This window comes from Corticium candelabrum, chromosome 11 (genome assembly GCF_963422355.1).
Source record: "Corticium candelabrum chromosome 11, ooCorCand1.1, whole genome shotgun sequence".
Classification (NCBI taxonomy): domain Eukaryota; kingdom Metazoa; phylum Porifera; class Homoscleromorpha; order Homosclerophorida; family Plakinidae; genus Corticium; species Corticium candelabrum.
The window spans coordinates 1,725,768-1,753,267 of record NC_085095.1 but is presented as its reverse complement, the minus strand read 5'-3'; the positions used below and the strand labels follow the sequence as shown (position 1 = coordinate 1,753,267).

The window sequence follows — 27,500 nt, the reverse complement described above, 5'->3', positions numbered from 1 at the left end:
CTCATCTGCAATGCCCACTTTGGCCCGAGGTATAGGCAAACAAGAAGGCCCATGACCACGTTGACTGTTTTCCACGTCAGAATGTCTTTGATTGTCTCCATTGCAGCGTGTTGCGCGATCTTTTTCTTTTTCGGTTCGACGGCGTCGCTCTCGTTGCTGTTCGAGCGAACTCCGTTTTTGACGTCACCGCTTTTCTGTTTGTGTTTCCTTCGACGAGGTTCAGACATGATGAATTTGTGCAAATACCCGGATTATAATCGCAGCTTGTGGTGTGGGACATCAAGGTGTGTGTGTGTGTGTGTGTGTGTGTGTGTGTGGTGTGTGTGTGTGTGTGTGTGTGTGTGTGTGTGTGTGTGTGTGTGTGTGTGTGTGTGTGTACAAGTCTACTGCTCTGCGCTGACCTCCTCGGTTCTGTGCCAGGTAGCGATATAGATAGTTGCAAAATTAATTTATTGCACCCAATATAGCTTCACGCTGATTTAATTACTGATATATATATATATATATATATATATATATATTATTAAGAAGTCACGTGTTCTGTACAGGCCATGCTTGCTAAGAGGGCCAGAGGTTTAAAGTTATAATTACCAACTTATTTTAGTGTGTTCATGTTAGAATGACATGTTCACATGGGCATAGCGTCTAGTCCAACCATTCCAGCCATGGCCAGACCGATTTCAGAAAAATGTACTTTCACCAGACGCTCAATGGCAACAACTTTCGTTCTAAGGGTATAACCCATTAAATAATTAATATATTTTTATTCATGGCAGTACACTTTGTGTATGCCTACCTAATAACGTGCGCTACATCGCCCATCATTTGCTTCCTAGAGTATACCATCTGTAGAGATTTGATCAGACAAGGCTTGTTAACTAAAGTATGCTCAATTTCATCTACAACTGATTCCCTGTATGTCATAAAGCAAAGAATGCACATCTCTACTACATGGTCTGAGGCATTCACTAAATTATAATGTGAATCGAAGATACATTGAATTTGTATCTTACTGTATTGACATGTTTCTGCTATCATATCATGTCTAACAATTCAAGAAAAATGATGAATTCAGAGAGTGTGATGGACGACATTCGTAGAAGTCATAGAGCAGACACTGCTGTTCAGCGTGAGCTGGATCAGGAGAAAACATCAACTTCTCGATGATTCCCTGAAATGTTTAAAATTTTAGACACTCGAGGTAAACAGATGCTTGTACCATGCAGACAACAGACCTCAAGGTGAAGACTACCATCCCAAGTAGCATATAAACAGACAGACAGAAATATGGACAGACAGACAACATTGGATGCTCAGCTGGACACAAGAACAATGATGGCAAGGACGGCGGAACTGGGAGCAGGAGGGGCTCAGGGGCGTACCGTGGCCATTGGAATTGGGGGGGCTGAAATACCCGAACACTGACACGCCCCTTTGACAAAAATTGTATTAGTAGCAACAATGCAGACCACAAAGTATTACGTTTACTCGTATACATATATACAGTATGGAGCAGACTAAACAAGCACCTATTTACTGAAAAATCATCAAAACAGACGCGCACGTTTACAAAAAGCTACGTAACGCTAGTTTTCACCTGACAAAATGGGAAACGCCCACAAAAACTGGGGGGGCTATAGCCCATTTAGCCCATGCCACGGTACGCGCCTGAGGGGCTCCTCCGATATCGGGATTGGGAGCATCGCCCCTCCAATACCGGACGCTACGTAATGGGACTTCCTTCAGCGAATGATGATCGAAGAAAATCCTTTGGAAGTTTTGTTGCTTGCAAGTAGAACTAATATTGGATGGTGTTGCAGTTGACTCACTTGATACACATTGTTGTGACCATTTGTGTGCATGCTGCTCCGGCTACTTCTGTCACAGATTAATCAATAACAAACCAAACATATTCAGTTAAAATCAAAATGGTGTCAGTCTGTTAAAATTTTTTACCCCCCAATCCAAAGAAGCTTCCGCCGCCCCTGGATGGAAGCAAGAGACGCAAAGGCACAACAAATGTGATGATGGACTGAGTTGTCGATTTTGTCAAATCTTGTTTGTAGCTTTTGTCTGCACCAAATAGCCCAATATGTGACCCACATACACGACCACAGATGCCACAGATATATTGGGTGCTGCAATGGTAGTTAACTGCCTTTTGGAATTGCCTCTTCAGTATCGATCTTAGCCTTACAGTGATCGTCTTCAAATTGGTTGATTGCATGTTGATCTCCATAAAGACCTGTCATTAGCTATTTGTCCCACTGTAGAGGATCTACCGGTATATGGCAAGATTTCAAGTTCGACTTCAGACTGTCTTTGAATGTTTTCGTTTGATCCCCTGTGAATGAACTCCCTCCTTTAGTTGTCCGCAGAACACAGCATTCGGTATTCTGTCATTATTTGTACAAGTCAAGTGCCCTGACCAACAAAATTGTATTGATAGAAGGAATGTCTCTATACCATTCATGTTTCAGATTCTAAGAACTCCTGTATCTGAACCAAATCTTGCCATCTGATAGCAGCAATCTTGCGTAAACACATCATATGAAAATGGTCTTAACTATTGACATGCCTGCGATATAATGTCCACGTTTTGCAACTATATAGCACCGGACCACACACACACACACACACACACACACACACACACACACACACACACACACACACACACACACACACACACACACACACACACACATGCACACACACGCATACACACGCACACAAGCATACACACGTGCACACACACACGTGCACACACACACACACACACACACACACACACACACACACACACACACTAGCAAGTTGGGAAGGGCATGAAAAAACATCGGAGTACATAAACTATGAGGGTACTGTTTGCTTATAAAATAGAGGTTGTACTCAAAGTTAGGATGCCCGAGCCCCCTCACCCCCCAGCTCCACCGCCCCTGAGCACGATATACATTTGGTTTGGTTTGCAAGCATACCTTTCGTACAGACACCAACACAGCACAGTAAGACACAGAAAGCAGCACACAAAATTGACACAGACAGGCTAGATTGTTATCCCACAGCAATATGCTGACTGACTCTCACTGCCCAACAAAAGAGCAAACTGAGAAACCGTGCAAGTCAGCTCGAGACAATGACGTACTAATGCAGATTCAAGTTTAGTAGTTAAGGAATGGTAAACTAATTAATTTCTTTATGTGACACAATTAGAGCTAAACACTTACAGTGAATGTATCTGTTCCCATGTGCTTCCTGCCGACCACAAAATCACCTTTAAACTCAACCCGATCCAGCCCACTAATCTCCTGTTCTCCAACCAGACTGCAGTTGACATACATCGCAACAGAACTGTTAGTCACCCCGAACGAATATCGATGGAAATATCCATCCGTGAGATCTACATCGAATTCCACACGTTTCTTGGTTCGAGAGATGATATCTCGATACTCAAATACAACCGATGATTCTTGGAATCGTATGGCAAGCGGGCGGATATCTGGAAACTGATCCAAAGTCAAAAGGTATGATGTAACACCATTGGGCTGCATTGACTGGACCAATATCGAGTATTCTTTAGGAAAGGAAGTGAAGCAATCAAGAACGTCTTCAATAGGTTTCGTCAAATTTGTATGATGGTTGGCTCTCTGGAAGGACACCTTGTTAAGGACATCACAACGGTGATGGTTAGCAAGTGGCAGATCATCGAGCAAGTTGTAAGCTCCCAGGCCACTCAATATGTCCACGGGATCTAGAAAGACACATTATGTATGAAGAACACAGAATCTGTGCAAGGCAGACTTACAACTTGAGCGTTGAAGTGTTCGAACATCAGAAAGCTGATCAGTCAGTTCAAAGCTATAGTCTAACAGACAATAAAGAATAAAAGTGTGTGTGTGTGTGTGTGTGTGTGTGTGTGTGTGTGTGTGTGTGTGTGTGTGTGTGTGTGTGTGTGTGTGTGTGTGTGTGTGTGTGTGTGTGTGTGTGTGTGTGTGTGTGTGTGTGTGTGTGTGTGTAACTATTCATGGAAATGGGCAATTGGGTCAATGACCCTTCTGGGCATTTTAATTTTCAATTTCATTTTTGCAAAAAAAATAAAATTTAGCCAGATAATTTCCAATTTTACTTTTTTAATTTTCAATTTCATTTTTCTATTTTTAAATTTCAATTTTGATTTTGGTTGGTTGGCCATTGCTGAGTTCGGTCAGTTTTTGGTCAGTTGAAGGTTGAAGGTTGTGTGTGTGTGTGTGTGTGTGTGTGTGTGTGTGTGTGCGCGCGCACGCGCACGCGCACATGCAGTGCATAGACAGTGATTTCTAACTACAAAATATGATAACCAAGAACATAAGCAAATGACCTGGACATCCTTCTTGCATGCCTTGTGCAACTGTAACTCCATCAGAGCAGCAGCCATATTGCGAGGCACCACAGAACTCCTTCATGTCTACAACAACAACAAACCCAACGACATAATACACAAACAACCAACTACAAACAGTCAAGCAAACATACTATTCACTGCCACAGCAATGTCCATCAGAACTCTGTACGTGACCGGAGCAACAGACTCCAGAGTGACATTCCCAATGTCAAAACATGTGACACTCAGCATACGAGACGTACCAATAACAGTAAAGAACACCAACGTGTCACCAATCTCAACATCAATCTTACAGTCACCCGGTGCACCAAACCCACTGACAAAAACCGTGGTAGGTAAACCAACATCAGAAGGCAAGATGCCTTTGTACACCCAGTAAACGAAAACACTGACACCATAACGTGGTGGACTGGAATTAAGCAAATGGTGCTTCTTCACTGTCCCAGTGAAAACTAAAAGAGATTGTCGAACTCGTTCAGCAACAGATGACTGTGAAATGCATCGGGCCGCATCACTTGGACTGAGAGTTGGTCGCTCGACTGGCTCACACTGGTAAGAGCCTGGAGTGTTCACACAGTTGAAACCCGACGTACATTCGTCAGTCTCGTTGGCACACTCGTCTATATCCTGGCATATGTTGTCTCCAGAAAGAGAATAACCAGATGGGCAATGACATGTGTACGAGCCGAGCGTGTTGGCACAAGTTGCAAGCCACTCACAGTTGTGTGCACCAATTCCACACTCATCAATATCAATACATTCGACTCCATTTCCGGTGTATCCGATCACACAACTGCATTCAAATGAACCGTTGGTGTTTGTACATGTTGCCAAAGAATGGCACTGATTCTTATTGAGATCACACTCGTTGATGTCTTTGCACTCTACCTTGCCATCACCTGTATATCCAACTTTGCAGACGCAGTTTGGCTCTATGCACTCTGCATGCTGATGGCAAGCGGAATTGTCATCGGCCGTACAGTCAGCAGCTGCTGCATTGTACATACACAATGTCACATGCATTAAAGTAATAATTCGATGAAACCAATATTTGTTAATTAATATTTTGTATGTAGTTAATACTTTGTGATAGCTGGTGTGTAAGAAGAACATGCCAAAAGTAAATCAATGAAGTCTAAACGAATCATTTGAATGAACGCACGCACACACACACACACACACACACACACACACACACACACACACACACACACACCAGCAAATGTGTGTTAGCTGAAACTGAGCCACCATTCTTGCAATTCCAACAAGCAAGCCTTGCCAACAACAAATGCATGTCAGTCAGTTATCAACCGGCAGTTACAGATGTGGCATAGTTCCACAAGTCAAGACGTATGATGCCATTTCTTTATTACATTATAACGCTTGCCCCAAGTAAGAAAGAAGACTCACTGTTATGAGTATTAAAATCAACTAAACATGATGAATTATCATATATAGCTACACGTACAAGCCAACAACAGTATGTACTGCCTTAACTGTTTAATGTACATCCAACCATTCTATTTTACTACTCAAGCAAGTTCGAACTACAAGATAAAAAATACAAGACACAATGTAGTACCTTTAGGCTTGAATGTCCAAACAGAGTTAGAAGCAATACCGTCCGCATTTGGTCCTCCACCAGCACACCCTTCCGTCCCAACAAATGCACCCTGCTCTACCAAAATGTAGTAGGTAGTTGCCGGCTTGTAAGTGCCGAGTAGAGATACCACGGCAGTCAGATGGTCAGCAGAAATTTCTATTCCGGTGTAATTTGAGGTGTCGATCTCCTCCACCAAACGATTGGTTTCGCTTTCATAAACACGAATGTACCGAGGTGAGGTCGGGTGATGAATCTAAGCACAGAAACGTTATTATAAGTCGATAATGAAGAGACAATGCATTCTATCATACTGGTTGGGTGAATGATATGACACCCTTCATTGTTGTCACATTGAATGACACCATTGGCTTGAGTGTCGAAGGATCGACTGTGATCTTCGGTATTTCATCTAAATCATGGAGATAATAAGAGTGAGATGTCTACATATACCGTATAAGATGAAACATCGACGGGAATTTATTTTGTCAGTTTGCTCTCTACCCATTAGTTAATTGGCTGTGTCATAGAGTTTGCGATTACGGAATTTAACTTGCACTATTCCATCTCTTCATCACAGCTTCACGGCCTCATTCTCATGTCCAAACTCCCTGCTAGACAGGGTAGGCACAACAAACGACAAGCAGGGGTTTTACATCTTGTTGCCTCATTGGTGTACCACCACCTCGCCATGATGCCTGATCCACAAGGGTAATGACATTACATGTCCCTGTGTGATAAATTAATGGAGGATTCTATACTGGCGCTTGCTAAAAATCCGCCAATCCGTCAAATTAAAATCCCTGCCATTATTTCATCTTATACGGTATTATTGTAACAAGGAGTATACACACTCACACCCAGCAAGAATGCCAATACATTGCTGATCGCTTCCTGCTCTGAAAACAATACGCAAATATAAACATCTTCATATATACCAAACAGTCATCTAGAGTAATCATCTTATGCAAACGTATGATAGAGAAAAACCTTGTGCAATTTCATGCTTGGACAAGTATCAACACAGGATCAAGTAAAACTGTGCAGTCAACATATCTCTATTGGTAATGACTGATATTTTTGGTATTAGTGTTTGTTATGTTGATATATTATAATGCATGCTTATATAGGTACATACATATGTGACCTGTGTAATTATTATAAGTTATTTTTAAACAAGAGGAATGTTAACAAAGTCAGTCACTAAGAACTTGTAACATACTTAGACCACACTTACTAGTCTTCATACAGTGTACTCTTTTTGTATACATTTTAATACCCAGAACACTGAGTTGCTATAGACTATAGTTAGTGTGTACAGGTTTTACAGTTGAATGTTTCATTGCGAGCTAGAAGCACTACATTGATCAAAAAACCATAATTTAGACGACAGACTGACAGACAGACAGACAAGTTACTCTCATACAGATTGTACCTGTACATATGCTAGGATTTTTTGAAAGCAAACCAGTCCTTGCAAACAACAAAGTCATAGATTAACTAATGGACTTGGCCTTGAATGTCAAATCAAATAATCTATCTAAATCACCATGATTAAGTGACAGTTTTGAAAGTTTTCTAAGGATAACTTTGGCATTGCATCATTGTGACAAACAGACAGACAGACAGACAGACAGACAGACAGACAGACACACTTCGATTCTGGACCTAAGACCCTTAGTAGAAACACTGACTTTGCACAACTTGTAGTTAAGTAGCTTCTTTTAAGTTTTATCACCCATATGGGGCTAATGTATTATGTAGTAACTATTATGTAGTGGACTTTAGGTTTGCTTTGAGAGTTTGATGAAAGTTTCATTGTAATGAAAATATATGTATTGACAGACAGACAGACAGACAGACAGACAGACAGACAGACAGACAAATCTGGTAAGAAAACGAAGGCCAGTTCAAGAACTATTGGAGGTGATGCTTATCAGTTGCTCTGCAATCATGTAATGCTAAAATTTTGTCAAAGAAGATTGGCTGTCAAGTGAAGAACATTGACTGTATTAGAGATGCATATTCACTACAACCTTGTTTCTGTTAATGCGACTTGTGCAACTCTACCCACGACTCGAGAACTCACTATTTAGCTGTGGTGCCTTTTACTGACTGTATGGCAGTATTGATGTTCAAAAGAAAGGACAGGCAGACAGACAGACAGGCAGATTATTTTATTAGGATACAGCATCTCTACACACTAGAATACATGATTTTTCAATAATCAAAAGAAAGTGTTTCATAAACAAGTTACAAGTTCAACTATTTCAATAAAGGCAGGCAGGCAGGCAGGCAGGCAGGCAGGCAGGCAGGCAGGCAGGCAGGCAGGCAGGCAGGCAGGCAGGCAGACAAACAGGCAGGCAGACAAACAGGCTGGCAGACAAACAGGCAGGCAGACAAACAGGCAGGCAGACAAACAGGCAGGCAGACAAACAGGCAGGCAGACAAACAGGCAGACAAACAGGCAGGCAGGCAGACAAACAGGCAGGCAGGCAGGCAAACAGGCAGGCAGGCAGGCAGGCAGGCAGGCAGGCAGGCAGGCAGGCAGGCAGGCAGGCAGGCAGGCAGGCAGGCAGAAAGACCAATTGTTTTATTATCTCCCAAACAGTAAATGTAACAATGGCAAAAATGAAAGCATCCTAAGCATTAACAAAAACTACTGAAATGTCTGAAGTCATAGCTATTATCCTAATAAACATAGTGCTGAATATCTACATCACAGAGAAAATCATCTACAGACAAAACAGACAAACAGACAGACAGACAAGAACTCACTATTCATCTGAGGTGCCTTTAACTGACATTTATTGTACAATATGGTAATAATATTGATGCTGAAAATAAAAGACAGACAGACAGACAGACAGACAGACAGGCAGACAGACAGACAGACAGACTGACAGACAGACAGACAGACTGACAGATAGACAGACATACATCAAGCTTCAATTTCACTCCTCTGGTATCTGAACATTTTGGAACATGGGGATCAGAAGCTACCAACTATCTAAACAAACTTGCCAGAAGATCAAGAGACATTGAAGGTTATACAAATGAAGCTGACTTTAGAGGTTTTTGGAGAAAAAAATCTCAATAATATTACAACAATGCAACACTAAAGTCATCCTCCACAAGCTGACTCGTGTCTTACTTGGAGAAGAAGATGAGAACATACACAATAGAGACTATCAAAGTAGTTTGCATTAAACTAAAGCTGAACTCAGTAGATTGCTTGTATTTAGTGTTAGAAATGAAACGTAGAGTTTGCATTTCAATAAATGAGACAGACAGACAGACAGACAGAGAGACAGAGAGACAGACAGACAGACAGACAGACAGACAGACAGACACACACACACACACAGACAGACAGACAGACAGACAGACAGACACACACACAGACAGACAGACAGACAGACAGACAGACAGACAGACAGACATGCAGACTGACAAACAAAAAGACAGAAAGACAGACAATCAGACCAACAGCACAGCAAGCAAACAAGCAAACAAAAACAAAAAGAATAAATAACTAGACATCAATGCGCCAGCAGTAACTAGATACACAGGCAACACAATATACTATAAGTTAGCATTATATACTACAACCAGACACAAGTACAGTAGCACACCACTTATCCAACGGGCATGGGACCAAAAGGACGTTGGATAACTGAAAACGTCGGATAACGCATTTTGAAAAACGACTGCAAAATACTTAAAGAAGCTCAACATCTAATTGTACCTGTAACAACTAATACAGTACAACTTCTTTGACTAGAGAGAACACTAATGGGAACTGTCAAGACTTACAGTAACCACTAATCTTAGTCTGGATCAATGCTTTCGCTCTCTTGTTGTAGTTTTCATCAGCAGCCCATTCAGAAGGACCTTTGTGCTTACTGAAACTTCAGGTTGTTCTTCCAGGTACTGAAGAACCGTTTCTAGAGCTTCACATTTAATTTGCCGACATGTGGATCACGGATACAGTAATGTACGCACAGGAATCGTATATCCTAGCGTGCACACAGCCTCGCAGTTCAGACAAGCCATGCACCGTCAAATAATCTGTGCTGTTGGATAACTAAGTGTAGGATAAGTGGTGTCCTACTGTATTACATTTACATCCTATAGCAAGTGTAAACTACAACATACTACACTCCTACACAATGATTTTATCAACTCAATAAACAGACATTCTTGCCTAAGTACATAGATGTCATACGTTCCACACATGTACACAATGTATACGTACACATGTAAACAACTACGTTTGTATATTCACTCACCCGTCTTCATCTGTAGCAACAAAGCAAAAGAAATGTTCAAGGTCATACTGGTTTTCAGCTGGTGTCCATGTCAGTTTTGCTGTCTTTAATCCCGGCTTTCCAGAAACATCCACAAATTCTGACACATTCATTCCTCTTGGACGAGTAGTAATCAGAACTTTAGCTCTAACAGTTCAATACATGTATGATACAACATGCTAAAAACACAGCAATACAGACAGACAACATAAATACATGTAGTATGCATGCATACAGACATACAAACTGACTGACTGACCGAGAGACAAACAAACAGACAAACACTCTTGGGTCCTAGTTGTCTTAGAACTTATTGATCTTTAGCGTAGACTGTAACAACGTTTTGTATAAGATATATATATATATATATATATATATATATATATATATATATATATATATATATATATATATATATTGACAGACAGACAGGCAGACAGACTGACACAAAACAGGCAACAGACAAACAGATAAGCATACAGACATACAAACAGATAGACATACATACATACATACATAAATACATACATACATACATAAAAACAGGCAGACAGACAGACATGCAGACAGCTAAACAGAAAGACAGAGAGACAGAAACAGACACAGACAGACAGATAGATAGACAAACAGAAGACAAAGAGACAGAAACAGACACAGACAGACAGATAGACAGACAAGCAGACAGACAGACAGACAGACAGAGGCAGACATGCAGACAGACAGACAAACAAACAGACAAACAGAACAGTGAGCAAACAAGCAAACAAAACCAAAAAGGCTAAATAACTAGACATCAATATACCAGCAGTGACTAGAGACACTGACACACACACTACATGTTTATCTACATTCTCACGTTTTCTGTGGATAAGCTACATGAGTTGCATAAATATCAAAAACAAATGTTTCCCCCTTAGGAACAGCAAAGCAGTTGGGTTGCAAAGGCGTGTTCTCAAATATCGGAATCTGATCACACGTCAGGTTGCTGTGGGTGACGTTAATAAGAAACTGTAGTGGCGTTTCACTAAGTGGTTTGTCAGGAAAACCAGGAGCAAAATCTTCAATTTGAACAGCAACAGCATAAAGTCCTACTTCAGTAGGTCTCCAGATGATCTCGCATGTTTCCTGAAACATCAATGCAAGTCACTGTGTGTGAGCAGTGCAGCACTCTATAGTGAAACATACGTTGATCAGAATCGCACCATAGTTTACATAGAGTTGATACCAACACACAGTTCCACACTCATTTTCAGTATTAGAACTGTCTAGGAGACTGCTACCTGCTGCATGAGCCCATCGACATCGAACATCATCCAAGTCAGGATCCCAGTGAGGTATGTAGAGACGATGTTCACAACCGGATCGTGCCGGAATGATAGGAATCATGTCGGTTACAGGGCTACGATTCAATTTCCCATTATCTGGCCTAGGAGTAAAGTCCATCTCTGTGTGAAGCCTGATAATATAGGGATCCATGTTATTGGTATTTTGCCAGCAACACGACAAACGATGTTCAGGATTGATACTAGAAATAGCAAAATGATTCAGTGAGTAAACGCAAATTAACTTTAGCACTATAAAACCTACCCAATTCTGAAGAATGTGTTGTTTTTGCTCACAGGAAGATTAATGATGAACGAGTTTTCTCCTTTAGCCCAGTTGTTTGCCTTACTGAATGCCGTACAAATGTAGCCCATAGTGCCAACTGCATGTGGAGTGAGTGATGTCGATCCAGGTACAGCACAGTTCTCTGTTAGACATTTCCAGGCAACATCGCCACCAATCATTGTTTTCTTGGCAATAACCGTTTCATTACATTTTCCTTCTTGAGTGCCAAGCCTCCACGATATTTTAAATTTGATTCTAACCTAAAAATTTGCAAAACATTGCTAGGCAACTGAAGTACAACACTATACATTCAAGTTCACAACAAGACTTTCTAGTACATAGCCATGTATACGAACAACTGTCAACAAGTACAGTCATGGTCAGATGTATACTGAGTCATGGTACACAGTTATCATATGCTAGCGATGTTGTCACACCAACACACACACACCAACACAAAAATGGCAAATGGCTAAGGAGCTGCCATTAATCGGTAATACCCCAAGCCAGATGGCTGGGTCCCTGTGCACTACCCAGGAGCTATGGGCCATGCTAAGCAATTTCCTAGAGCCTGGTCAGATGCTCGCAGGAGCACCGACTGCGATGCCAACTGTGGTGTGAGCACCCGAAATCCCACCCAGACCCCAGTGGCTGATGGACTTTATCGCAGTCAGAGGCCTTTGTCACCCCAGCTAAAGACCAGGCACTCATTTATACTCCTGAGTCAAGAGAGGCAATTGTGTGTAAGTTTCTTCCCCAGGAAAATTAAGCCATAGCTCGCCATCACTGTGACTTGAACTTGCAACCCTGCAAGGTGCCGGATGTTTGCATTCTCCAAATGCACTCTCTAACCCATTGAGCCACAGCACGCGCGCGCGCGCAAACGCACGCACACACACACACACACACTAGCATTAATAACGAACAGTATCAAATTGGATTGTGCATGATTATACATATATCATAAACTTAGCATGACTCATAATCGGTTCTTGTTCTAACCTTCCGAGAATCGTGTTCTCAAAATATAGACATCAAATTTAAAACTGATGTGGCTAACTGTTATAAACATATTGACATGCATAGTCAACTGGTACATACCCAGGTCGTTCTTAATTAATCACTTCTACTTTAGAGCAATCCAACTCAGTTCACATCTTCAACTTCCAATATTATTTGCTAAGTTTATAGCTAATTAATCAAGAAACTACATCATCAAAGTAGTCCAGTTTGGAGTAGCACCAATAGTGATAGGTGGCTGTTTGCCCAAAGCTCATTGAGAGTAACAGTACTCTACCCTTGTACACCAAATGGTTTATATAGATAAACAAAACTGGTACATGTATCATGCCTAGACCTGCAACTCCTTGGTAATTACATGCCTCATGTACTGATCACCAGACCATCTAATTTTATATATGAAGCACTTGAAAAAATCTATTCAGAACAAGCCAGCACTAGCTGCATCTAAACTAATTGATCGATTAATCCACGCTACATTCAACAAGCCAGAAAAACTCTGTGATTTTAATCTCTCCACATATGCATCACAAAAGCAGACAGACTTCAGACTAAACAAGTCTAAACTAATATTTTCATTGAGTTTGCTCCAGCTAAGTGACATTTTTCTGAAAACATTCTAGTGATGTATGATGTGGGTTCCATCTGGGTGCCTCATCACTAAGGAGCACTGTACACTAAATCTATCTGACAGAACAAGCTGAGTATAGCAGCAATTTAGTGCAGTGTATTCCAATAGCATTAATTATGTCACCTGACAACCATAACTTAATTCCTAGACTCCGTATAAGGCACCCCCTTGTGACAATCGACCTTAATAAAGGTGGACAACCAATAGCTGACTGTAGTTTTGCACAATTGTCTTACCCTCCACTGGCTGATCAACTGTGGTCTGACACTGCGTTCAAGCTAAACAGCTCTTACCTCTTGTTTTCTTGTCACAGTAAATAATATGAAAACGTGGCTAATAATACCAATTCTAACACAAACAACTCAAAAACCAGGTACTGTATTTGCATGTGTACTATAACATGTATTTAGAGACTCCTGATCTATCTGGCTACTTGTTCATGCAAACGTAAACGCGCCTTAGAACAATGATATACAGACACGCGCCTAGCTAAAAGTTTAGCATCTGAATCTTCAAAGTATTCCTAGGCTCCACATGCGTCAGCAATTAAAGTCTGTTACTACTCACGCACTACCGAGGCTTTGCGGTCATCCAGCCGGATCCGCATGCATGTGTACACACGAAAGCTACTAAGCATACCGGTAGTGTGACGTTTCCATCGATAACCGTCGACGTGTTCACAGGTTGCCAGCTTATAGTCGCACCTCTGAAATGCGATGCGAAGACGAGGTTGACAACAAGAACCAGAACGACGCAGAAACGCGGAACTATGCCGCAAAGTGTCGTCATCTGGAACAATAAACGTAGAGACTAGAGTACAATCGGCGTCCTTGATCGACGACTCTTACGTCAAACGTAGAGATGAGAGTGCAGAGTCTCGCAAAGATAGACTGACACCTGCTGCTGTAGAAGGCTATAGCGAGGGCGGAAGTCGACTCTAATTATTTTGACAAGCGCGCGTGTAATCTAGTTTGTGCGCACAGACAATGCACATGCAATTTCCGTGTCAATCAAACCACTAATAGACTTGCACATACTGTATGCTGCCCATGAATTATACGGAGTCTTATCTCATATCATTAGCAGTAGCTTTTTACTGTCCAACTTGATCTACTTTCTTTAACAAAACAACGAAGTAAAATGATACTAGGTATTCTTGCAATACAACTGAACAAACAATGCAAGTAGCAGCAGCACTAGCAGCAGCAACAGCAGTATACATAGCAGTGTATACTGTAAACCAAGACATTTCGGTAAGGATTGTAATATTTTCGGTAATGCCAGTATGGCCTATGAATATGAAGCACCTAAATTAAAATATGAAATCTCTACATAAATTTTGTGAAAGTTGTCAAACTTCTAGAGGCCAACAGCAATGTCCACGAATACGGTAAATTATTGCAATTATTATCTAAAGATAAGTGCTGTCCACAGTGAGTGGCATGCCAGATCCCGTAACTGAAACTAAAACATGATAGACTTACTTAAATTCAACAATCTCCAGGAAACAAATATGATAGTCAATATGATAGGAATGTCAAATAGCTTTCTTAGAAGCAGTGGTGTAGCTACCCGTGACCTGGGGGCACGTGTTACCCCAAATATTGCTGAGCTTTACTCTAAATCACCTTTGAGGTAACAGTAATGGCAGCACTAGTATACAAACAACATGGTACTGTCTCTTGTGTTATTCATAGTGCATGCACAGTCGAGCGCCCCAGTCTTGCAAGGCTGGCTATGCTGCTACTTAGAAGATCAGAGATGTACCTGTGATTACATAGGTGTAGGAACCACAGGGACCACTGGGGGCAGGGACCACTGGGGGGCATGCCCCCCATCAGCAGCCTATGGTCACTATATCTAGATAGGTCATAGTGAAAACAAGCTACAAGTGGAAGAAAACAAGGAGCTCCAATAATGGGATCAAGGTTGGCTCCCCAACCTGGATGCCATTCATATGCATATGGATTAGTATATGCATACTAGCTAGGTATAGGTAGTTCACACCTACTATTGTGTTGCACAACTTCGTAAATCCAGTTCTAGTGTACTGTACTGTGCAGCCAGCCAGGAGTCTCGAGCATCTGAGGAGATTCACCGAAAATGGGTTGCTACCAAAACGGAATTTTCAGGAGGTACCAAAATTTTTACGTCAGTAACAATTTCTAACCCTAAGGTTTACAGAACTACCCAGGAGTGATTTGAACTGTTTGCCCAATGCACGATGCCTGGTCACAGGGTGAGTACTCACTCAGTCTCACCAACTATGAAATAGTCTCAGACTCTGTCTCTTGTGTCCTCTTGTGCGAGTAGCAAACAAATACTAACACTTCAGAGCCACATATGCAATCAGTATAATACAATAAACGTTAATAAAAATTACACCATCAGTTATAACAACCACTTTACCATCACATGAAAGTGACTTTGGCACTTGTTATTTCATAGCACTCTCCAATTTCAAGCACAACATCTGTACCTTTGCTTGACTCCTCGATGAGATAAAAGTTTGGTTCATCCACAGTGTGAAAATGCACCAGAGCTTCTTCTTTAATAATTCTATTCCCCGTTGCTTTTCTTTCAACTGAACGCCGTTCACACAGCTCATGAGATATTTGTAAAAATATCTTGCAGTCTAGTTGGCTCCAAACAGCTTCAAAACCTGCCTCATTACAAAGAACAAATAGACCTTCGATCAGCACAACCGGACAATGATTGTCTATGGTGACTCCATTGGATCTTGGATTGTGCAAATTCCGATCATAAACAGGAAGAGTGACTGGTGAATTGTGTAGAGACTTTAATTGGATTGCAGCTTTCGCAAGTGACTCAACATCAAATGTGTTTGGCCTCCCCTAGGTGCAACACACGATGAATTTTGAGCATACAAACATAAAACACACATAAAAGTATTTGGAATCAACACAACAAGTTTGCTTCTAGGAAATAGGTAAGAGCCTATGTATTTGGGTATTTCTCTGTGTGACATAGCAATAACAACAATAATAATGTGGTATTGCCAACAGACTGAAATCATATAAAATGTACCGTATTTCTTCGATTAAACACAGTGCCATATATTTTTATTTTTACTGTTTGTTTCGGTGATACATACCATACTGTATTTCTTCAATTAAACACCACTCTCGAATAAACACCACAGCTAAGAGTACAGACAAATATAAATGCCACCCTTGAATTAACGCCGCATTTCAATGAATTCCAATAGATCAAGTTTGAAAAAATATCGTAACACATATTTGGAAGCATACGTGACAAAAACGTTTCTTTAGACTACCCGGATATTGTTTCACCACATGATGTCTCAAAGTGTGAAATGTGTACAAGTATGGTAAGTGTTGAAAAGGTGCAAAACCTTCAGTGTGTACACGTAAATCACGGTTCAAAAAATGTGTTTGAATCTGGTCGACAGTTTGGCCACCGAGAGGAATGGTTGGTCGCCAAACTTTCACTAGTTTCTATGTCAGAGATTCCAGAAGTAAACAAGTCATTAATATCACTGTTGAGACCCTTTCCCAGACTATCATGTTTGACATTAAGTTAATACCTAACTAGGAATTTGCAGTAATGTTCGATGAACATTGGCTAGTAAACACACCAATCTACAGTATTGTACTTGGGGTTCTTTTATGAGTATTCATATTTCATAGAAACTTCCAACTAATTGTATAGCTACAGCCAAACAAGACTGTGGTTGCGTGGTTTTGTAATATTAATTAACGTGATTATGTGGTTTGTCATCACATCCACATCCTGGCAATCCATCCAATAAGACATGAGCATTCTTTGAGGTTTTCTTAATTCTCTATGGGCCCGTTTCCACTAGTGCCTAAACTGGTTTAACAAGTGGTTTAAGCTAAACTGGTTTAAGAATTGACCTGTTTCCACCTGCACTAAACCAGTTATATGTTAAACCTAAACCTATTTCTTGAACCTACTTCGAAGTAGGTTTAGCAAAGTGGTTTAGGTTTAACTGTCACGTCACAGTAGCGCGCTTGTTTAGATGGCTTCTGACAATGTCGTTTTGATGATATTTACTATTTCTGCTGGGATAGAATTGCCTTAAAGATGTAAGGGTCGTTAACAAGAGGAGAGGAATCAGTAGCTACGAAGAGAGACAAGACGGTGTCTTGGGTCATCGTCATGCAAATTCCTACTAGCAGATGCTGAATCAGTGAAAACCAACAGTTGCTCTGACTCGGCGACAAAGCAGCCCAATACTTCAAAATAAGACGTTCCTAGACGGTTTGTTTTACACATCCCGGATGTGCAAGTTCCTAGTGGAAACAGTGCTTTCTTGAACTGGTTTAGTTCTTAAACCCATTTAAGCTAAACTAGTTTAAGGTGCAGCTAGTGGAAACACGGCCTATATGACTCAGTGCCACTATTGATTTGCTGAGAACAGTACATCCCGTAACTTTCAAGGGAACCCCACGCCCCACGTGGTTTCCTATGGCTAGCTGTGCTAATCTCTGGAACGCACCTGATAAACTCTGTTATATCGTAAAGCTTCAGTAGAGCGTGGCATCATTCAACAACTAGATTACAGAACTGGTCATGCAAAAACTTTGTCTGAACAAACTTTCTTAGTAGCACTAGGAGACATATGAGCTCCTGGACGTACCTGGTAGTTCTTTTGATAGAAAGACACTAAGACAGCTTGCTGCGAAAAAAGCTGTTTGTTTGCCACTTCCTATGCTCTCCGTTTGCAAAGATCTACATAATAGTTTATATTTGTCTCAATTCAAGATGGTCAGATTCTTCGTTTCCTTTGAACAGCATAGAAAAGGATCTAAATAGGCAGTTGCCGTCACCTTCAACTACGATTGGCTGCAGATTTCGTGTTTCATTCGGGAGAAGCTGGTGCGCAATGGCGTCTCGTCAATGATAGATTTGTTGACTAGGATTTGTTGGTGTAGCATATGAAGAATAGGTGTGGCCGCAATTGCTTGAAAAATTAGACGAGCCTGTAGGTCTTTAGTTAGGTTTGTCTGGAGCTGATGGCAGAAACCAATCAGATCGATACAGGCAGTAGAGTCCATAAAATGATGGTACCAGAGAATAGCAACGACTCACAATCGATTGCTAGATGATATGTTCAGTTGTTACATGATATGTACAAAGGTGCTAAGTAGACAGCATAGCTCGCAGGGTGCCACTAAAAGGTAGACGTAGAAGGCGGCAACATATCTTATACCCCATTCACACGAGCTCTCCTAACCGGGTCAGCGCTGAATGAAATCAACGTGTGAATGCGGGCCGAGCCGTGCTGGCCTGGCCCACCACAACTTGCCGTGCCAGCACGGGTTGGCCTGGGTCAGCACGGCTTCAAATCGTCGTGTGAATGTGGCCCAAGCCAGGCTGACGGCCACGCATGCTCAATACATACGAAAATGGTGTGGTCAGAACACGAAACCTTGTACCTCATAGCATTGTGGGGTAAGGACAGCATCCAGGTTCAAATTGAAGGCTGTGCTAGAAACAGGAAAGTTTACGTCAAATTAGCGGAACAAATGAAGGAAGCGGGATACTCACAAACTAGTTTCAGCCTCCTAGACCCGTGGAGCACCGATTTAAAATCAGCCTCCTACACGGGTCTGGGAGGCCGAGACTACTCACGAACGGGTGTGCTGTGTCTCTACAAACAACATAGCTAGCATGCGCACCAAGGAACACGCCTACTATAGCGGCTGGCTCGCTTTTCTCTACACATCGTGTGGACAAGAGCTGGCTCGGCTCGGCTCGGCCCAGTTTGGAACTGTGCTCGTGTGAATGGGGTATTAATTGTAATGCAATTTTTTAGAAACTACCAAATATTTCTAGTTGTCAAATTGGCAACCACACCGTTCGTTTAGTTGCCAGCCCTCTAGAAGTGGTCGCCATATGGCAACTTGGCGACTGGATTTTTCGAACCCTGTAAATGGTAAAGCAAGGACAGAAAGCCTTTAAATAAATGCCACCCTTGAATAAACGCTGCAGTTAAAACCCAATAAAACTATCACACTGTTGAGCAAGTAAATCGTCTGAGTTCAGACCAACAAACAGACAAATGAACAAAGAAATAGACCGACCGACCAACAGGTAATCATTCAACCAACCAGTCAGCTGACAGACCAATATTTCAACTGACCGACATGTCACCTAGCCAACTAACTGAACGATCATCAGGCCAGCCAACTGACCAACTGACCAACTGGCTGTTTGTCTATCCTATCCATCTACCGACCGACCGATAGAGCAGGAACAAGCCTGTACAGTAGAGTAACAAACAACCAAACTGCTGTCACCCCATTCTCCAACACAAAAATCCTCGCATGCTGCTACAACCTTCAACTAGACATTCACCTTCAAGTGTCTCAGTCCCATCCTCACCAAACTTTCATTCCTCAAATGGAACGCATCCATACCCACTACCTCGCACTCAAGACAATCCACAAACATACAGTTCAAAAACGCTCTCAAAACACAACACAACGTCGTCTTCCCAGCAGCAGCTGAACCCCCAACTCCAACCAGAGTGCGACATCCCTCAGTCATTCTCTGCCGACAAACTTCAATAATCCATCGACACAGAGGGAAATAGATAAGCCACGACGCAACCAGGTCGACAGCAATACGCTTATCGATACAGTCCGCCTTTACAAGGAGGGAAAAGTCGTCAGAAAGAGCGCTCTGTACGACGCGTTTCCATTCACACACACAATCCTTGCAATCCAAGTTTTTATCCTTCAGAAGAAGCCAAACGTTTGTTAGTGCCTCTGACGCTCTCTTGATGTCGCGCTCGGTTTCTTCCGTCTCTTCATCACGCAACAATGCGCCTCTCAACAGCCGGTCTAAATCACGCGTTGCACCATGTGACATCAGGGACCTCTGAATCGCGCAGGCGTAGTGCGTTCATGGCTTATGTGGCGACGAAGAAACAGCCGATTGACGTGAACGCGGCTTCAGTAATCGATTATTCGACTTTTTTGTTGTCTGGTACTTTGTAGAGGTGTCGTTTTAGATTGTTGAGTTAAAAGCGGAGTTATTCAGGAAGCAAGAAGAATTCAAAAGGCAAAAGTTATTGCCAAAAAGCGAGCAACCTGTTAAGACAAAGGTATTAGGGTTGTCTCTAATGAGGGAATTGTGGTTGTCGTTTTTTTGTTTGTGTGGTTGTGTGTGTGTGTGTGTGTGTGTGTGTGTGTGTGTGTGTGTGTGTGTGTGTGTGTGTGTGTGTGTGTGTGTGTGTGTGTGTGTTTTGTGTGTGTGTGTGTGTGTGTGTGTGTGTGTGTGTGTGTGTGTGTTTTGTGTGTGTGTGTGTGTGTGTGTGTGTGTGTGTGTGTGTTTTGTGTGTGTGTGTGTGTGTGTGTGTGTGTTTGTTTGTGTGTGTGTGTGTGTGTGTGTGTGTGTTTGTTTGTGTGTGTGTGTTTGTTTGTGTGTGTGTGTGCGTGTGTGTGTGTGTGTGTGTGTATGTGTGTTATTCTGTCTTGTTTGTTTATCTGACCACTTCCCTTGTTTGCTGTAATGCAAATGTTATTCTTTACTTTCTTATTTTAACACTGATTTTTGTATCTTTCTAGAAACCATCTGTGTTCGAGAAACGCAATCGTGGCATAGACAAGAGAGTTGCAAAGGATGTACCAGACAAGCGAACGGCTGAAGAGGTGGCCGAAGAAGAAGCAGCTCTTCGAAAATCAAAGTTACACCATTACTAACAACTACCTTTGTAACACACACACATATACTGTATTTGTGAAGGGCAAAACTTGAGGAAAAAGCTGCATTGTATGAGCAGATGTTACAGGGCAAATGTACAAAAGGTTTGTTTATTTGTCACACAACTTTGAATCAGACGGTTGCTAGGAAACAATTGCATGGTAATTCGTTCGCATTCATACTCTACTGCTTCTATTGTTTTTCGAGACTTAAGTCTTTTGAGGCTCCAAAATAATTTTTTGAGGTCTTGATGGATGATACTAGTAGTTGAAGCTGTGTTTACACCGTCGCTTCTACAGCTATGAGCCTACTGAACAACTAAACACTCTATGTTCTTTCTAGACGTGTAAAATCTATTTAAAACCGTACATAGTGACTGTCGTTTTGCATGACCGCAAAGTCCGTACATAGTCGTCGAAGTAGAGTTATCGTATATGGAACATAAAATCTCATGGTTACGTGATTTAGTTATTGTTGAAATATTCTATCAAGCTGATTCAATTTCTAACAGTTTAATGACTCTTACCTCAATTCACTACAGCAACAAGCTTTCTGCCAGTTGACTTTTTCCAGAGCAGTGTATTGCACAGGAAGTGGTACAGTCGAACCTCACTAGTCCGAATTACGTTTGGCGCTGCCCTGCCTTGCATACCCAAATCCTATTGGGCAGCCTGATCCGGGTTGCAGTTATCTAGTTTTCAACAAATATGCGTGTCTGACCATTTTAAATCCTGACTGTCACATTATTTAGAAGTACACATACATGTAGTTGTTGCAGCTAGTGGTCTGGGTGTCCGAGGCAAGGTCTGGATCTCCAAGGCTACGAGTTTTGGCATTTTTGGTAATCCAAACAACTTCACTAATCCAAACAGGGCTTGGCACAGGGCTGTTCAGATTAGCGAGGTTCTACTGTACTGGCATTGGTTTGGAAACAGAAGCCGTAATTGAAAAGGGAAGTCGCTCACTACATTGCTGAGTTGCCACCTTGAGCTGCAGACGTCCATCTAGTGGCCATTTTGATAATGTTTTGTGTGCACGTGCAAAGGCAAAGCCCATGCATACAGCAATTTGTGACACCAAGAAGTAATTTTCATCCTATAATGTTTTAAGGGTAAAATTCTTGAAGAGAATGTTATTACTCAAAATGTTGTAAGCAGTAGGGTAATGATTTACAGATTACTCTGTATACATACTCGTTCAGTATGTTTACATTTGCTGCATTGTTTCAGACTTTACAAATAGAGAAGATGGATATTTGGTTGACTTTGAGCAGAAACAGATGAACAAGGTACTGGATGACGTGTGTGTTGCAATAGGGTTTACTCACTGTTGTGGTTGTTGAGGTTGAATCTGATCGAAAGAGATCTCAAGGCAGTAGATTTGAAGATAGTGATGATGATAATGATGAAGTGAACAACAAACCTATTCCTGAGCCGGAGACACCAGATGATGAATGGTTGGTCATTATATGAGACCTGAAGTCAATTGTAATCAGTCAATGATGTTTGGACTAAGCCAGTGATTCTTGAATTGAGACAGTGAGCCAGGTAGACAGAAAGAATTCCAGATGTGTAGACAGAACTTATTTACACCAGTAGACACAGACAGACAAACAGCCATATGGACAGACAGACATACGGACAGACAGACATAGGGACAGACAGACATAGGGACATATGGATATTCAGATAGACAGACAGATAGGCTTATGGAAAGACAGACATACGGACAGACAGACAGACAGACAGACAGACAGAGGTATATGGACAGACAGACAGACATTCATCCTCTGCAAGCTGACTCGTGTCTTCCCTGGAGAAGTAGATGAGAACATATACGATAGATACTATCAAAGTAGCTTGCATTAATTATACTAAAGCTGAACTCAGTAGCTTGTTTGCATTTAGTGTTAGAATGTACCGTAGAGTTTGTGTTTCAATTAATGAAGATTGACAGACGTATAGACGGACAGACAGACAGACACACACACACACAGAGACAGACATATGGACAGACAGTCATACGAACAGACAGAAAAATAGACATATGGACAGACAGAAAAATAGACATATGGACAGACAGACAGACAGACAGACAGACAGACACACACACACACACACACACACACACACACACAGACAGACATATGGACAGACAGTCATACGAACAGACAGAAAAATAGGCATATGGACAGACAGACAGACAGACAATGTCGGACTCGATTTCTCTCTGGCACACCCATTTAGTAGCGACACAGGTAAGAGCATCGAGAGAGGACAGATTTGCAGCTGCAAAAAGAAAGGAGAAAAATAAATGAATATTCAAATCAACAGCATCCAGGGTCATGCAAGGCTACCTTCATTCCATTGATTTTTGAACATTTTGGTTGTTGGGGAGAAAAGGCAGACAATTATTTGAACCAGCTGGCCAAGAGATTGAGAGATGTAGAAAGTGGATCAATTGAAGCACAGTTTAGAGGACAATGGAGAAAGAGACTATCAATATGCCTTCAGAAGTTCAATTCCAATGTAATATTGAGAAAACTTAGAAGAATTGCAGAGGGAAATGAAGAATTGGACGACAATGAAAGAGACATTCAGAACATCATTCATTAGAATTTTAGTAGTACAGTATTCGATCTGTATGTCTCAGTAGATGGACATTTAGCTTAGCAGTTTTACCTGTAGTGTTCTTGTAAAATTTGCTTTTTGTGTTCAGTAGTGAAAGACAGACAGACAGAGTGACAGACAGACAGAGACATATGGAACGGACAAACAGACATTGAATGATTCAGACAGATAGAGTTTGTGTTTCAATAAATGAAGACAGACAACAGACAGATGGACAGACGGACACATTGGCAAACAGGATATGTTGTAATGAAATAGACATACATTTTATTACACAATTGTGGTCATCATAGGGTGGAATATACGGACTCACTCGGAAGGTCTCGTCAATGCTTGCGAAAGGATCTGCCGCACATGCAGGAAATGGACAAGTCAGTCCGATCTCATCAGTAAGCAAACGTCTTTTCATCAAGTCGAAGTACCTGTACTTTCTAGTGCACAACACACCTGCTACTGTTGGCCAGTGTTGTTTTGCAATTTCTGATTTTGTTGGTGTGTGTTCCTGTGTATAGTTTGTAGCAGCTAGTGTTTTGCTTGCTAGATTATGTTTGTCGTGTTTGTGAGTTATCACCTGCCTGTTTGTTTGATATATTGTTTGTATCTTAATTAAGTCAATGTGTTTGTATCTTAAGTCAATGTGTTTGTATCTTAAGTCAATGTGTTTGTATCTTAAGTCAATTTGTTTGTATCTTAAGTCAATTTGTTTGTATCTTGTTTGTGTGTCTGTATCTCTGTTTGTTTGTGTTGTTTTGTCTGTGTCGGTTTGTCTGTGTTTGTTTGTTTGTGTGTCAGTTTGTCTGTGTCTGTTTGTTTGTGTGTTTGTGTGTCTGTGTGTCTGTTTGTCTGTGTGTCTGTTTGTATGTGTGTGTCTGTTTGTATGTGTGTGTCTGTTTGTATGTGTGTCTGTTTGTATGTGTGTCTGTGTCTGTTTGTCTGTTTGTCTGTGTGTCAGTCGGTGCTTGTTTGAATCATTAGTTGACTTGTCTGTTTATTGGTCATCTGTCCATCTTTCGATGCCGTTCTTGTATTGTCCTTGTTACCGATATCCTCATTGACATTTATTATTGTCCAGAGATTCATCGTTGCCTCCGTTATCCGAGCGAACTCTCTTATCAGACGACATGAAGAGAGAAATGCTTCGCCAGAAGTGGGAAAAGGAGGAAGAAGAAATGATGCAGCGGCAAGGCCCGACTCACTACGAGAATGTGCGGTTTGACGGTCGGTAGCATCTCGTCTTCTTGCCTACGCGTTTGTGCTGCATAGTCTGATGTTTCGATGTAGAGGTACGTTCACATGGCGTTGGATATTTCCAGTTTAGCAAAGACGAAGGACAACGACAAGAGCAACTGAAAATGCTCAATCAAATGAGAGACCAGGTGAATACCATATATTCAGTGTGTCTGATTGCATGTATGTTGTGTGCATGTCTGCTTGCTTATTGATCTCTTTGTGCATACGGCATTCAAAGCTGGTTACAATATGATGCTGACGATGCTCGCGTGGATGCTAGCGAGAATGCTGGCGAAGACACCGAGTAGGTGTCAAAATGCTGACGTTGATGCTGCACACACACACACACATACACACACACACACACACACACACACACACACACACACACACACACACACACACACACATACACACACAACACACACACACACACACACACACGCACACAAGGCCATTTGATGAGTGTCAGCGATGAGCCACTACGCCCATGCTCATCACCATCGTATACCATGAATACGAGTCTGTGATAAAGTTTTCTTTTCCTCCTTCACAACTTGTTGCGAAGACGCTTCCACATGCTTTGTCAGTCTGCTACTGGGAGGCCTGTTTCTTCCGATACCTTTTACTAAGCGTTTCCTTGTGCCTCACATCTTTGTCCTCCCGTGGCTTGATCTGCCATAGCTGTACGTACAGTTTCGATAAGTTTCTCTCTTACAATATGAGCCTGCCTCAGCGTCCTGTAAACCAGCCTTCAGTCTGTTTTGTTCATCGGTCTCTCTCTTGTTTCTGTCCTGGTTTTTACCTGTATTGTTTGTGTTCGGTTAAGTGGCTTTGTTTGGTTCTGTGTTTATGGTATTTTGTAAGCATGTGTTGTGTTTGTAAACAAGGGTGTATGACTATAAATGTGCTCTTGTTGGTATAGACCGTCGGACAGAGAGAAAGACGAGACAAGGTAATCGCAAAGCGTAAAGCTGCTTTAGAAGCGAGACTAGAGAAAGTGAAACTGAAGAAGATGAAAAAGGCGACTGACAACGTGGATGATGTTACAGATCAGGCAAAACCCGAAGATTCCAAAATGACAGAACAGCCGTCTGTGCTTGACATCGAACAGTCTACAGCAGACGCACATACTGCAGCCAGTGCAGTCGACGAAGATAAAGTTGGACAGGCGAGTGCCGAGAGAGATGCAGCAAAACTGGAACAAGATGTGTTTGCCATGATTAGCAGCATCCGAAAAGAAGTAGACGATGCTCAAGCTAAAGGTATGCATGTATTTCTGTTGGTGTCGTTTCCAGTTTGTTTGAGCAGCTAGAACTACCCTACTACTTCCAATATATTTCAAGTAATATCCTTTTAGAAATTTTGTCCTCAAAATATTATAAGAAAATAAAATGTTTTCCGGCCTCAAAAATTGCCGTATGTCTGGGATTTTGCATTTGCACATGCACATGAAACATTGTCAAGAATGGTGACTAGACTGCAGCTCAAGATGGCAACTCAGCAAGAAATGAGTGACTCCTGTTCTCAACTGAAACGCCAGCACACTTGAACCTCTGTTATCCGGACGTCCGAGATACGGGCACGTGTGTATACCCGGGCACCCACGAGAACGTGTGCCATCAGCTGTTGCAAGTGTACACTGTACATGTAATCGCGCATTAGGTACAATTGTACTGTATTGCATGTCTAAATGAAAAAGGCAACATGGATGTACACGTACAGTACGTACATATTCGCTCTTGTGTGATCTAATTTCCACATGAGGAAGAGCTTTCAACACGGTCACCATTCAAGCTGATCTATTGCTCGTGAAATGTGTTTATCCTAAGGCATGGGCAGTGGCCGGTCCCAAGCTGTCTGGATAAGAGATGTCGAGTGTACCACTTCCCACATAATATACTGACGTCGAAGGCGAGCCAGAAAATCATGACATAGGTGTAGAGATGAACGAGAACTGCTAGAGAATAGTATCAGCTTGATAGAATAATTAAATAATTAAATTACAAAATTACAAAATTGCACATCAAGACCGCCAAAACTATGATTAAAAACTTCAAAATTATTTTTGGAGCCTCAAAAAGACTTAGTCTCGAAAACGTCAGAAACAGTAGGGTACTTGATGCAATTCTTAGTCTATAGCAAAGTTACGATCAGCGGCTGAGGTCCTGGTGGGGCTTTGGTAGACTCATACCCAGTCCTCCTCGCGCGCTTTACATGTTTTGGCATGTTCTTTTTGTTCCACTTGCTAGCTTTTGTTCCTAGCAAGTGAACAAAAAGCACGTGCCAAAACACGTGGAGCACGTGAGGAGGAGGACTGGGTACGAGTCTAGGGCTTTGGGTGGTTTTAGCAAAATGAATTTCGATGAACTGA

The 27,500-nt window shown here is 41.7% G+C and overlaps 4 protein-coding genes across 4 annotated transcripts in view; 1 reads left to right on the top strand and 3 right to left on the bottom strand.

The window, feature by feature from the left end:
* Positions 1-233, bottom strand: part of LOC134186436 (probable C-mannosyltransferase DPY19L3) — an 11,521-nt gene extending 11,288 nt beyond the window's left edge. The window contains exon 1 of the mRNA XM_062654412.1: positions 1-233. This exon is cut by the window's left edge and continues 40 nt beyond it. Coding sequence (XP_062510396.1) covers positions 1-227 — 227 coding nt within the window. The 5' untranslated portion in view covers positions 228-233.
* Positions 234-814: 581 nt separating this feature from the next.
* Positions 815-14,458, bottom strand: LOC134186555 (uncharacterized). The gene is made up of 14 exons (XM_062654544.1): positions 14,399-14,458; positions 14,190-14,339; positions 11,879-12,159; positions 11,477-11,816; positions 11,148-11,416; positions 10,274-10,438; positions 6,840-6,880; positions 6,296-6,393; positions 5,964-6,237; positions 4,513-5,373; positions 4,358-4,444; positions 3,806-3,865; positions 3,228-3,751; positions 815-1,171 (listed from the first exon to the last, which is right to left on the bottom strand). The coding sequence occupies exons 2-14, from the start codon at positions 14,337-14,339 to the stop codon at positions 1,046-1,048; spliced, it is 3,276 nt and encodes a 1,091-aa protein (XP_062510528.1). The 5' UTR covers positions 14,399-14,458; the 3' UTR covers positions 815-1,045.
* A 1,391-nt stretch (positions 14,459-15,849) lies between these two features.
* Positions 15,850-20,432, bottom strand: LOC134187313 (uncharacterized protein YggC-like). Its single transcript, XM_062655423.1, has 2 exons — positions 19,917-20,432; positions 15,850-16,405 (listed from the first exon to the last, which is right to left on the bottom strand). The coding sequence occupies exons 1-2, from the start codon at positions 20,430-20,432 to the stop codon at positions 15,962-15,964; spliced, it is 960 nt and encodes a 319-aa protein (XP_062511407.1). The 3' UTR covers positions 15,850-15,961.
* Positions 20,433-20,455: 23 nt separating this feature from the next.
* Positions 20,456-27,500, top strand: part of LOC134186520 (coiled-coil domain-containing protein 174-like) — a 7,936-nt gene continuing 891 nt past the window's right edge. Inside the window, exons 1-10 of the mRNA XM_062654507.1 lie at positions 20,456-20,518; positions 20,575-20,667; positions 21,131-21,249; positions 21,309-21,370; positions 22,496-22,554; positions 22,610-22,722; positions 24,190-24,285; positions 24,969-25,114; positions 25,178-25,272; positions 26,052-26,391. Of these exons, the coding sequence (XP_062510491.1) occupies positions 20,468-20,518; positions 20,575-20,667; positions 21,131-21,249; positions 21,309-21,370; positions 22,496-22,554; positions 22,610-22,722; positions 24,190-24,285; positions 24,969-25,114; positions 25,178-25,272; positions 26,052-26,391 (1,174 nt within the window). The 5' untranslated portion in view covers positions 20,456-20,467. The remainder of the gene's footprint in view (positions 20,519-20,574; positions 20,668-21,130; positions 21,250-21,308; positions 21,371-22,495; positions 22,555-22,609; positions 22,723-24,189; positions 24,286-24,968; positions 25,115-25,177; positions 25,273-26,051; positions 26,392-27,500) is intronic.